Source organism: Syngnathus scovelli, chromosome 6 (assembly GCF_024217435.2).
Source record: "Syngnathus scovelli strain Florida chromosome 6, RoL_Ssco_1.2, whole genome shotgun sequence".
In the NCBI taxonomy this organism is placed as follows: Eukaryota; Metazoa; Chordata; class Actinopteri; order Syngnathiformes; family Syngnathidae; genus Syngnathus; species Syngnathus scovelli.
Window position 1 is genome coordinate 1,200,413 of NC_090852.1, and position 13,388 is coordinate 1,213,800.

The 13,388-nt window shown below is 45.9% G+C and overlaps 1 protein-coding gene across 3 annotated transcripts in view; it reads right to left on the reverse strand.

Moving 5' to 3' along the window:
* The window catches only part of LOC137840388 (kelch-like protein 25), a 197,326-nt gene that overhangs the window by 131,440 nt on the left and 52,498 nt on the right, over nt 1-13,388 (reverse strand). Inside the window, exons 1-2 of one of the 3 annotated variants that reach the window (XM_068651172.1) lie at nt 10,325-10,712; nt 8,886-8,960 (exon numbers count right to left, since the gene is read on the reverse strand). The exons of 1 other annotated variant lie outside the window; for it this stretch is intronic. In XM_068651172.1, the coding sequence (XP_068507273.1) occupies nt 8,886-8,960; nt 10,325-10,363 (114 nt within the window). In that variant the 5' untranslated portion in view covers nt 10,364-10,712. Of the gene's footprint in view, nt 1-8,885; nt 8,961-10,324; nt 10,713-13,388 lie in introns of those variants that run through there. One more of the 3 variants, XR_011087008.1, reaches the window with a different exon arrangement.

Consider the following 13,388-nt stretch of genomic DNA (forward strand, 5'->3'; position numbering starts at 1 on the left):
TTGAGGTCTTCACTATTTACCCAAAGCTGGAGCTGTTTACCCACAGCCGGGACAGTGGTTGATGGGCAGTAGGGCATGTCCACACACCGGTGGGCCTACATGCCACATCTCTGGGGCCCACTGCCGCTCCGAGATCCTGCACAACTTAGCCTGGGACCGCAAGGTGCCAGTTACCGTGTGTGGCCACGAGGAGGCGTGTGCAAGTCTTGGCAATGGAGAGGCTGTGTACCGGCTGAGGAGGCTTATGCACTCGGCTCCTCTTTTCACCCCCGGAAACAGAGGGCTAGCCGGTGGCAGTAGCTGAAAGCAGAAAAGTGGCAAGCAGAGGCAGCATGCAGCATGCACAAACTACAGGCCAACTACTCCAACACTACTGCACTGACGCATCACATGCCCTGTGTCATAAACACACACACATATATATATATATATATATATATATATAATATATATATATATATGTATATATATACATATGTATATTATATATATATATATATATATATATATATATATATATATATATATATATATATATATATATATATATATATGTGTATATTTTCCCCTAATTTTAGCTGGTGCACTTTATAATCTGGTGCGTCTTATAGTCCATATATATATATATATATATGTATATTTTCCCCTAATTTTAGCTGGTGCACTTTATAATCTGGTGCGTCTTATAGTCCTGTAAATATGGTATTTTCTTTGAAAATGAATTTTTATTAATAAGAAAATCTAAAGAGTTAAAAATAAATATTACCGTAATTTTCGGACTATAAATCGCGTTTTTTTTCATAGTTTGGGTGTGGGGGGCCAAATGGACTTTGTTTTCCCTCGCCCGGACGCGGGTCACCGGGGCCTCCCTCTGGAGCCAGGCCTGGAGGCGGGGCTCGAAGGCGAGCGTCTGGTGGCCTTCGCCCATGAGGCCCGGCCGGGCATAGCCCGAAATGGAAACGTGGGTCCCCCTTCCCATGGGCTCACCACCTGTGGGAGGGGCCGAAAGGGTCGGGTGCAATGTGAGCTGGGCGGCAGCCAAAGGCAGGGACCTTGGCGGTCTGATCCCCGGCTGCAGAAGCTGGCTCTTGGGACATGGAATGTCACCTCTCTGGCTGGAAAGGAGCCCGAGCTGGTGTGCGAGGCAGAAAGATTCCGACTAGATATAGTCGGAATAGCCTCCACGCACAGTTTGTGTTCCGGTACAAGCCCTCTCGAGAGGGGCTGGACTCTCTTCCACTCTGGAGTTGCCCACGGTGAGAGGCGTCGAGCAGGTGTGGGTATACTTATTGCCCCCCGGCTGGGCGCCTGCACATTGGGGTTCACCCCGGTGAACGAGAGGGTAGCCTCCCTCCGCCTTCGGGTGGGGGGACGGGTCCTGACTGTTGTTTGTGTCTATGCACTAAACGGCAGCTCAGAGTACCCACCCTTCTTGGGGTCCCTGGAGGAAGTGCTGGAGAGCGCTCCTTCTGGGGACTCCATCGTTCTACTGGGTGACTTCAATGCTCACGTGGGCAATGACAGTGAGACCTGGAAGGGCGTGATTGGGAGGAACGCCCCCCCCGATCTGAACCCGAGCGGTGTTCTATTGTTGGACTTCTGTGTTCGACACGGATTTTCAATAATGAACACCATGTTCAAACATAAAGGTGTTCATGTGTGCACTTGGCACCAGGACACCCTAGGCCGCAGTTCGATGATCGACTTTGTAGTCGTGTCATCGGATTTGCGGCCGCATGTTTTGGACACTCGGGTGAAGAGAGGGGCGGAGCTGTCAACTGATCACCACCTGGTGGTGGGTTGGCTCCGATGGTGGGGGAAGATGCCGGTCCAACCTGGCAGATCCAAACGCTCTGTGAGGGTCTGCTGGGAACGTCTGGCAGAATCTCCTGTCAGGAAGAGCTTCAACTCCCACCTCCGGCAGAGCTTTTCCCACGTCCCGGGGGAGGCGAGGGACATTGAGTCTGAGTGGACCATGTTCCGCGCCTCCATTGTTGAGGCGGCCGACCGGAGCTGTGGCCGTAAGGTCGTTGGTGCCTGTCGTGGCGGCAATCCCCGAACCCGCTGGTGGACACCGGCGGTAAGGGGTGCCGTCAAGCTGAAGAAGGAGTCCTATCGGGCCGTTTTGGCCTGCGGGACTCCGGAGGCAGCTGACAGGTACCGGATGGCCAAGCGGAACGCGGCTTCGGCGGTTGCTGAGGCAAAAACCCGGGCGTGGGAGGAGTTTGGTGAGGCCATGGAGAATGACTTTCGGACGGCTTCGAGGAAATTCTGGTCCACCATCCGGCGTCTCAGGAGGGGGAAACAGTGCAACGTCAACACTGTTTACAGTGGGGATGGCGTGCTGCTGACCTCGACTCGGGACGTCGTGAGTCGGTGGGGAGAATACTTCGAAGACCTCCTCAATTCCACCTACACGCCTTCCATTGAGGAAGCAGGGCCTGGAGACTCTGAGGCGGATTCTCCAATCTCTGGGGTCGAAGTCACTGAGGTAGTTAAAAAACTCCTCGGTGGCAAGGCCCCTGGGGTGGATGAGATCCGCCCGGAGTTCTTAAAGGCTCTGGATGTTGTGGGGCTGTCATGGCTGACACGCCTCTACAACGTTGCGTGGACATCGGGGACAGTGCCTCTGGATTGGCAGACTGGAGTGGTGGTTCCCCTCTTTAAGAAGGGGGACCGGAGGGTGTGTTCCAATTACAGGGGAATCACACTCCTCAGCCTCCCTGGTAAGGTCTATTCAGGGGTGCTGGAGAGGAGGGTCCGTCGGGAGGTCGAACCTCGGATTCAGGAGGAGCAGTGTGGCTTTCGTCCTGGCCATGGAACAGTGGACCAGCTCTACACCCTCGGCAGGATCCTCGAGGGTGCATGGGAGTTCGCCCAACCAGTCCACATGTGTTTTGTGGACTTGGAGAAGGCGTTCGACCGTGTCCCTCGGGAGGTTCTGTGGAGGGTGCTTCGGGAGTACGGGGTGCCGAGCCAACTGATAAGGGCGGTTCGGTCCCTGTATCACCGATGCCAGAGTCTGGTCCGCATTTCCGGCAGTAAGTTGGATTCGTTCCCAGTGAGGATTGGACTCCGCCAAGGCTGCCCTTTGTCACCGATTCTGTTCATAATTTTTATGGACAGAATTTCTAGGCGCAGCCGAGGCGTTGAGGGGGTCCGGTTTGGGGACCTCAGCATTGCGTCTCTGCTTTTTGCAGATGACGTGGTGCTGTTGGCTTCTTCAGGCCGTGATCTCCAGCTCTCGCTGGAACGGTTCGCAGCCGAGTGTGAAGCGGTCGGGATGAGGGTCAGCACCTTCAAATCCGAGTCCATGGTCCTCGATCGGAAAAGGGTGGAATGCCCTCTCCGGATCGGGGATGAGATCCTGCCCCAAGTGGAGGAGTTCAAGTATCTTGGAGTCTTGTTCACGAGTGAGGGGAGGATGGAGCGTGAGATCGACAGGCGGATCGGTGCAGCGTCGGCAGTAATGCGGACCCTGTACCGGTCCGTTGTGGTGAAGAGAGAGCTGAGCCAAAAGGCAAAGCTCTCAATTTACCGGTCGATTTACGCTCCTACCCTCACCTATGGTCACGAGCTATGGGTCGTGACCGAAAGAACGAGATCTCGGATACAAGCGGCCGAAATGAGTTTTCTCCGCAGGATGTCCGGGCTCTCCCTTAGAGATAGGGTGAGAAGCTCGGTCATCCGGGAGAGACTCGGAGTAGAGTCGCTACTCCTCCACGTTGAGAGGAGCCAGATGAGGTGGCTCGGGCATCTTATCAGGATGCCTCCTGGACGCCTCCCTGGGGAGGTGTTCCGGGCATGTCCCACCGGTAGGAGACCCCGGGGACGACCCAGGACTATGTCTCTCAGCTGGCCTGGGAACGGCTTGGGATCCCCCGGGATGAGCTGGATGAAGTGGCTGGGGAGAGGGAAGTCTGGGAGTCCCTCCTAAAGCTGCTGCCCCCGCGACCCGACCCCGGATAAGCGGAAGAGGATGGATGGATGGATGGATGGGTGTGGGGGGCGACTTATACTGAGGAGCGACTTATATGTGAATTTTTTCAAAAATTTTCAAAATTAAAAAAAAAAAAGTGAAATCGCGATAAACGAACCGCGAGGTAGCAAGCGATTACTGTAATTTGAATTTCAAGTGACGTCAGTAGTGCAGCGTGGCGCGGCGGTTATTTACATAAAGGACAATGATTCGATCACGGGATGACGAAGGGCCCCACGTACTATCGACATCATTAGCGGCTTTGTTTGTAAGTGACACGGAGGACGAAGAGTGAAGGATTTAATGATTTGGAGTCACACAGAAAGTTTGAAAAACTATTAGGGCTTTTACGCACGCCCCGTCCTACTCTACGGAGCTCTCTTTCACCTCCGTGGATGGAAGTCAGGGGCCAGCGCTCGGCCAGGTGGATGTCCGGAGACGGTGGATGGGGCTCGGACATGGCTTTTACGCACCCCCGGTCCTACTCTACGGAGCTCTCTTTCACCTCCGTGGATGGAAGTCAGGGGCCGGCGCTCGGCCGGGTGGCTGTCCAGGGACGGTGGATGGGGCTCGGACATGGCTTTTACGCACGCCCGGTCCTATTCTATGTAGCTCCTTTCCACCTCCGTGGCTGGAAGTGCCACCTCCGGGGATGGAAGTCCACGCCGCCACACGCCTGGAAGTCAATGCCGGTGCTTGGGGCCGTTATGAGGTGAACTATTTATGTTATAGTTATTTAATATATTTTATTACGTTTCGCAACTTGTATATGGTTTTATTGCTACAGTTCAGTAGTTGTTGACTCGTTGAACACTTGTTTTGTTAAATAAAGAGCCGTTTACCAAACCCACGTCTTTCCTTGTACTTTGTTAACGCTACAATATAGTTATATACTAGATCTGTGGAATAACGACGAGGCTGACGTCAGGGCGCACTTGTTGTCCTTGATGACAAAGGACGAGGAATTTGATCGATGGATTTAATGATTTGGAGTGACACAGATGGTTTGATAATATTGCTTATATAATATTTATTTGATATATAATTTATATCTCGTTATATGGGCCTGTGGAATATTTTGAAGTGCAAGCGCCGCCCACCCATTGTTGACATAAAGGACGATCGATGGATTTAATGAATTGGAGTGACACAGATGGTTTTATAAACGTGTTTTTTATGTAATAGTTATTTGAATAATTCTGAATGTTACGTCAGGCCTGTTCTCAGCTCTTCGTTTGTGTTTATGTCACGTTAGCTTACCTATCATTTAGCCTATTGTTGCTCGTTCATGTCTGTTCTTGGTGTTGCATTTTGTCGAATAAATGTCCCCCAAAATGTGACTTATACTCCGGAGCGACTTATAAATGTTTTTTTTCACGTTATTGTGCATTTTATGGCTAATGCGACCTATATTCCGGAGCGACTTTTAGTCCGAAAAATACGGTAAATAAAATTGCATACAGTATTTACTCTTTAAATGTATACTGTATAAATATAATATAAAATATAAATATAAAATATAAAAATAAAAACAATGAAATTCTTATACAGCACAGTAATGACAACCTTCATTTCCATGGAGATTTCTTACCATGCACGACCACTATCATTGCTTGTCTTGCACTTATTGCCGTCACAACCACTATCATTAGGCTTTGCTTTACAGCCCTTCTAAATAAAGTTTACTTGCAAGGAAATGTATAGATATGTACGTATATCCAAGGGGTACCGTACATTCTGAGTTAAGTTAAAGTTGAAGTCCCAATGATCGTCACACACACACATCTGGGTGTGGTGAAATTTGTCCTCTGCATTTAACCCATCCCCGTGTGATTTTGATCCATCCCCTGGGGGAGAGTGGAGCAGTGAGCAGCAGCGGTGCCGCGTTCGGGAATCATTTGGTGATCTAACCCCCCAATTCCAACCCTTAATACTGAGTGCCAAGCAGGGAGGCAATGGGTCCCATTTTTATAGTCTTTGGTATGACCCGGCCGGGGTTTGAACCCACAACCTTCCAGTCTCAGGTCGGACACTCTACCACTAGGTCACTGAGCTGGTTTGTGGGTGGCTTTAGCGTAAAACTGCATCTGAAAGCTCAGCGCGCGAATTACAAGAATGCTGACGTCACAGCCCACGCTCTAAATTCGGCACTGATAGAAATAGAGCGCGAGTGCGCTGTGTCCGTACTACTGAATATGTACACGCAGTTGTGAGTGTGCACAGAGCTTTCTGACACGGCTTCCGGTAGTAAAATTTAGTAAGTAAAATTTGTTGTGGCAATTCTTAGGAGAGATCCGAGGTGTTGGTCCGTTTACCTAGATCTGTGACTGGTTGATGTTGATGTTCATGTGGCTGAACGTCACGTCGCGTAGGTCAAGCCAAATTGTCCACTCTTTTTTAAACACTCGGCACTCAGTGTCCACCTTGCTTTTCCTTGGCCCACTCATTTTGATGGAAGGATTCCAGGGGAAGGTTTGTGGGTGGCTTTAGCGTAAAACTGTATCTGAAAGCTCAGTGCGCGAATTACAAGAATCCTGATGTCACAGCTCTAATTTCCGCTCCGATAGACATAGTGTGCCGTGTCCGTCTCCTGAGTACGTACAGGCACTTGTCAGTGTGCACCGAGCTTTCTGACACGACTTCCGGTAGTATATGCGCAGGCGACCGGTTCCCCATCTACTGGGGAAACGCAGGCATTGCAGGCAAAATGACCCAAAAAAATGTTTAATACAATTTATTCAGGGTTGGCGGGCCGGATTAAACGGCCCCATGGGCCGGATGTGGCCTGCGGGCCGCAGTTTGCCCATGACTGCTTTAGTTACTACGCTTGAAGTCCGGTGTGGCTAATCCATGGAATTTTCATGATTTTTATGATTTTGTAAGAGGATTTGTTTTGGCAAGACAGGTAATAGAAAATAGGACATTTTATTTAAAGAAGCATGAGGAGAAAACAAAAGCCTTGCTCTCGAGAGCTCTCTGGGGTCTGCATCAGACTATCTTGCAAAGACTTCCCTGTCAAATACATTTAGATACTCACTAGTAAAAAGGTTAAGGACCGCTGTTGTACGGCACTACTTTCTAGGGCTGGGAGATATGGACCAAAACTGATATCCAGGTACACCACATGTTACACTTTCTGCTCAACAAAGCACAGCTGTGCAAATAACAGAAATATGAAGAGGAGTACAATAGTATTTAAACATTTAGTAAATCTATAATAAAAATAGCTTATATTTTAAAAATTAGAGCTGTGTAGATAACAAATGTAAACTAGAACAGGCTTACTTTGACAAACATGGGCCTACAGCTTCATGGTAGTAAATGAAACTGATTTAAATAAAGAGCTGCGCAAATAACAAAAATCTAAACAAAACAGACTGACCCTGGCTGGAAACAGACCAACAGCTGTTTCTACAGCTGTATGAAATAGAAACAGATATAGTTATGAATGTAAAGGAAAGAAAATGTATGTAGTACCGGGCTGAAATATAAAGATTCACATTTAGGCAGCATGTGAAAATAAAATGAATAACCCATAACAAATTTAGATTGACTACATGTGTTTTATATCAAAAGAATTGTGTACAAAAATAAGACTATATATGCTTACTTACTCAGACAATACTGATGAGGCAGCCAAAGTTTGCCATAAACACCACAAAGTCTTATACTCTCTTCATACAGCAGTTTGTGGTTCTGCTGCAGATGTTGGAAGAGGTTCGAAGTGCTTTAACATTTGAAGAAATTTGCTTGTGGCATGTTTTGCAAATAACATTTTGTTGGTCTTCATCTACAATCCGAAATCCAAAATACCTCCAAATATTAGAGCCATTGGGTTTTTTTTCTTTTTAAATAGCTCTTCCTCTCTATCACCCGGTAGCGTAGCTGCCTACTACTTCTTGTGGATTTGATTGACGGTTGGCATCCAACTCTAAGGTGCATTTGAGTGTCGATCATTCGATTGTCAGATAAACAAACAAAAAAACAAAAAAAACAACAAAGCAAAAAAAAATCCTCTTCTCTAACCCTGCTTCCCTCAAGTATTGCCATATACATATGTCTATTACTTGATTTTGTAATATATTTCCTGGATTAAAGCTAACCTTTTCTCTTTGCATTGATGCTTTTCGTTCTCTCTCACTCTCGTACCCCTTACACTCCATCATGACATGTTCAACTGTTTCTCGCTGATTGCACCTCCTACAGTTTCCTGTGGGATGTTTCCCTATTGTTCAGTGTGCTGTTAAGTCCCGTGTACCCAGTTCTAAGTCGGGTGAAGACCATCTTTTTGCTCCTGTTCAAGCACCTGTCCTCCCACCACCTGTTTCTGTATTTTGTAAAAATGTCTACCAGTCTCCATTTTTCGCCATTTTCTTTCGAAAAGTTTGTTGTGTTGCGTTGTTGTGCATCGGAGAAGTCTATGTAAAAATGCAAGGGGTGGGGTTGAGCCAAAGAGGATGCTAAAGAAAATAGTGCCCTGTGCTGCACCTAAAAATATTTTAGGACTGTCCCAAATACATAACTCGTAATACCGATATACTGCTCAGCCCTACTACTTTCCCCAGCACAAAAACACGTGGTTTATAGTCTGGTGCGGCTTATATATGATCAAAACAGGATTTTCCCCTAATTTTAGCTGATGCAGTTTATATTTAGGTGCAATTTATAGTCCAGAAATAACGGTATATGAATATCTTAACATGCACTGCCCCTATTCAAAGAATTTTTCTGTATGTATGAAGTGTGTCAAAACTGACTACTATTTACAACTTTCTAACCAAAGTATGACGCTGCCACTGGAATGCTCACTGTTAATGCTATGTGGGCGTTTTGATAATATTCGAAGATTTGCAGTAAGGAATTTGCCATGACCAGCACTCGTTTGGAAAAATATTACATGACGTACAGTCTCTGCAAGCCAGTGTAGAGTTCCATGTGACTTTCCCTCAACGTCTCCAGACCAGTCCAGTTCTCTATGTGTCTGTAAAAAAGCAGAACGTATGAGTCAATTATCATTACACTGGAAAAAGCGTACAACCGATATTTGTTTTTGTTTTTTTAACTTAAATTAACATTAGTTTGCTCATTTCACATTTGGATTTGGGGAACAACATCATTCTTCTGGGTGAAAATGAATACAGTCAAAGGAAAACGAAGCAAAGAAATGAAAGCCTAAACTGAGTGGAAGTGAAGAGGGTGAAGATGAAAGTTAAAAAGAAAGAAGTAAAAAAATAACTCACTTCTTATTGATTATTCATTTGTAATTTATTTCTTTTTACATCTCTCTGATATAATGCATTTGTTTTATTGCTATGTGTAATTATCTGCAGTATTTATTAAGGAGTTACCGTTGGTTTTTGGCTGTGGAACGAATTAAACAAATTACAATATATTCTTATGAAAATATTTTATCCAACATACGACAATTTTAACATACGAAGTAGGTCTTGGAACGAATTAAATTCATATGTAGAGGTTTGACTAATCCTAATTCCACCTGTAATTTTGTAAATAATTGTGTGTTTCTGGATGATTGAACATATCAACATTACAAAAATCAAGAAAGAAAGAAAAGCTCATCAATAAATGTTTCAGTTTGACATAGTTTACATGTTCAATAGGCATAAGAACTCTTATCTAGTTCTACTCTTTTATTTTTTCATATATGACTGCTATAAATTGCTACACTATTAGATCATTTATAATCAAAAACTGGAAAAAGAAAAAAAAGGAAAAACAAACCAAAATAAACATACGCAAGTATTATTGTGGGGGTTGGGGAGGGGGTGTTGTGTCGTTGCCGTGGTTAGCGATCCAAGATGGCCAACCTTCTGCTCATGCTCGCGTTTTGACGCGCATCAATGAGACTCCCCACAAGGATTGGTCAGGCTTTCCAGGCTAGAAAATTACTGGTACACCTGTATCACATAATGAAACAATTCGTTTTCTTGTCGTGTTTTCTTCACGTGTGTACTTAATTGTAGAATTTAGAAGGTTGATGGATAGTCATTACGGAACACTATTTTGTCTTAAGACGCCGCACTTTAGCCTACTCCTGGTCATGATCAGAAATGCTGCCGGTGATAACTTCCAAAACAAATACGTATATTTAATATATTTTTATGTTTCTCGTCCTATATTTTTTTTCGTTTTGGAAAAATCAAACCGCTCCTAGTCTTTTACTTACTCTTTTCCAGACAAAAAATGAGAAAAACAAGCTGTTTTGAAATGGGGTATTTCCATATTAAAACTCAAATAAAAAACGAGTCATTTTTTTCTATTAATAATAACTGCTTCTGAACGTAAAATCCAATGACTAAAAGAGACATCGACTGGTACACTTACATGGAAGTGATGTTCTGGAAAAGGTTTCTGATGCTCCATGTACTATTTCCAGAGCTCTCAGTGTCCTGAAAAACTAAGAGCGAGGATAGCTTACTACTATCCGACTTGTTACAGTAAATTTCGTTGTGCGTGCAAACGCAGGTAGGCGGGCAGTGTGGCAGTGATAAGCTAAGTTCACTGAAAAATAAGACGTTGAGGACAACGAAAAGTCTCCAGTAGTGCCACATTTTGGGCGGCTGGCAGAAATCGAATGAGAATAAAGTGCCAAATCCATACATCACGATCTGGAACGTGAAACGATAAGAATTGCTTTCTTGTCACGGTACATCCACGTGCGTGCAACGCAGAAACCGGTGTTTACTTTCTCTCTCTCCCTGGACCCACTCAATGGTTTGATTAAGCTATCGTATTCGAGTGATGCTTGTTCATCACCCCGTCAAAAGCCAATAGTATTCCTGCATGTTCTCTCTCTCTCTCTCTCTCTCTCTCTCTCTCTCTCTCTCTCTCTCTCTCTCTCTCTCTCTCCTCTGACATCAATTAAATGTTTGTCATGATTCCCTAATGCACCTTTGAGCATGATGCATTATGGATTATCCTAATGTCTTGTTTAATGCACTGCATGTGACAAGGCTGTGGTTTCATGACAGATAGACACTATTTTATTGCTTGACACGCACGCACGCGCGCACACACACACACACACACACACACACACACACACACACACACACACACACACACACACACACACACTCACTCACACGCTCACACATTTGTGCTAAGGGAGGTGAGTTTCACCATTATCACAGTGTAAAATTGTTAGCGTGTTAAGTCACCTGGCTCTTTCATATTATAATATAAATATGTCCTCTGCATATTCACTGCTCAGCACCAGCTCATCTATTTGCACGTCCGCCCCCAATAAATGAATTTATTTATTAGTTTGGAAGAAATGGTGACAGAATTGAGATGTCCTACAAGTTGGTACAGATAAAACACTGAGAATCTGATGGTGTTAATTCAACAAACAGTATGTTAATTTTAACACCAGCCAAGTTTCTCAGGTATTACACATCTTCAGCACCCTGGCTAGTTCCATTTCCCTGCACACCACAAGTACTCTTCAATGGTGCACACAACCACGCCCACAGTAATCATCACTCATTACCTGCCACCAGCTCATCTTGTCCACTACTTAAACCCCACACACCCATCACTCTTTGTGAGTTCCTGCTCGTTGACTACATATTGACTGCTGTTGCCTTGTCCATTTATCTGTCGCTCGACCTGTGTATGACTTCTGCCCGGCCTGACCCATTACCCGTTGTTTGACCACGAGTTCCGCCTATGCCCTACCTGCCCCTGTGTTTGCTCTGCTTCAGGTCTGATCTCCTGCCCGTCCCCGACCACGAGCCTGCTTCGCGCCTGTCAACCTTGCTGACGCAGCGTTGACGCCTCTACTCTGCACAAGCTCCAGTGATCCACTTCCCCGTCTCTCATTTCAATAAACAAGAGTGCTGTGACACATTTGGTTGTTCTGTCTGACCCGTTTCATCGGGCTACATTCACTACAGGTCTTGATGCTCGATTAGGATTTTGTGTAAAATCCAATTTGTATGTGTGGGTCCGTGTGTTTGTATAAAATCCAGTGTGTGTGTGCGTGCGTGTGTGCACGGGCTTGCGGTTGTGTTCATGTTCCACATTTAATGAGACCCTAGTCCATCTGGTGTGTGAACATCTGCATCCTCAGTGACTCGCAAGCGCAGAAGAAAGACGATGTCACTTGTAATGTTACGTTTGTGGTCCAGTGTGGAGGTGCCACAGGCCTATCTTTTGATATCCACAAAGGAGTGCTTTGGGAACAGGTGGAAATAAAATATTTGGGGGACTGAGGCGAGGCTTTCATATGGATGTTACTAAAGATGATGTCATGCTATTGGCGCACGTAATAAATGAACAGTTGTCACGTGCCCGTGCCACATGCCACTCAGCCGGCAACTTCCCCTCAGCCACGTCCGTCATCACCGTAATGACTGTCACCTGCTCCCTTGTGTTAACTCCTTTATTTAAACCCTGCCTGCGTGTTTCTCCCTGTCTGTCTGTTACTTCCTGTCTGTTTCTGCTCCTGTTGTTTCTGTCCTGTTGTGCATTCCCCCCGTCTCGTGTGTAGGCTCATGGTCAGAACCAGTTTCCTGCCTGCTGTCCGTGACCCTCTGTCCCGCCTGCGTCTGTGTTCTCCTACCCCCCTTCCCTTCAATAAACCCTGGTCCAAGCTGTATTTGGTCGCCCTAACAACAGTCTACGTTGCTTAATGACTACTATCACCAAAAATGTCCATTTGATGCTTCATGTTTCATGCAGGATTAAATTAAAGTAAAATATAAAGTAAATACTGTTACTTAAAACAACTTTGCAAATCGGGTGAGGTTTCAGTCGGTTGAGGTCATGATAAGGTTTCAGTTGGATATATCTGACCTAGACGTTCAGACTGCGGTCGCATTGCAAATCATCAAATACATATCCAATCTAATACCACATATTAAATTGGGGCGGCGGGTCGTTCAGATGGTCTTGAAAAAAAAAAATCAAGTCCCATTTGAGAAAAAAACAACAACATGTCAACGTAGGCCAACAGGCATCCACACTACTCAAAGTAACATAAACCAAAAAGTGTTAAATGGTAAGCACTCAACTGTTTACAAAATGTAATCTTGCCAGTGCGGTAATAATGACACAACTGAGTGTCCTTGCAATTGAGTGCACCCGTCCATCCATCCATTTTCTGAACCGCTTAGTCCCCACGGGGGTCGCGGGCGTGCTGGAGCCTATCCCAGCCGTCATCGGGCAGTAGGCGGGGGACACCCTGAACCGGTTGCCAGCCAATCGCAGGGCACACAGAGACAAACAACCATTCGCACTCGCACTCACACCTAGGGACAATTTGGAGTGATCAATCGGCCTACCAAGCATGTTTTTGGGATGTGGGAGGAAACCGGAGTGCCCGGAGAAAACCCACGCGGGCTCGGGGAGAACATGCAAACTCCGCACAGGGAGGGCCGGAGGT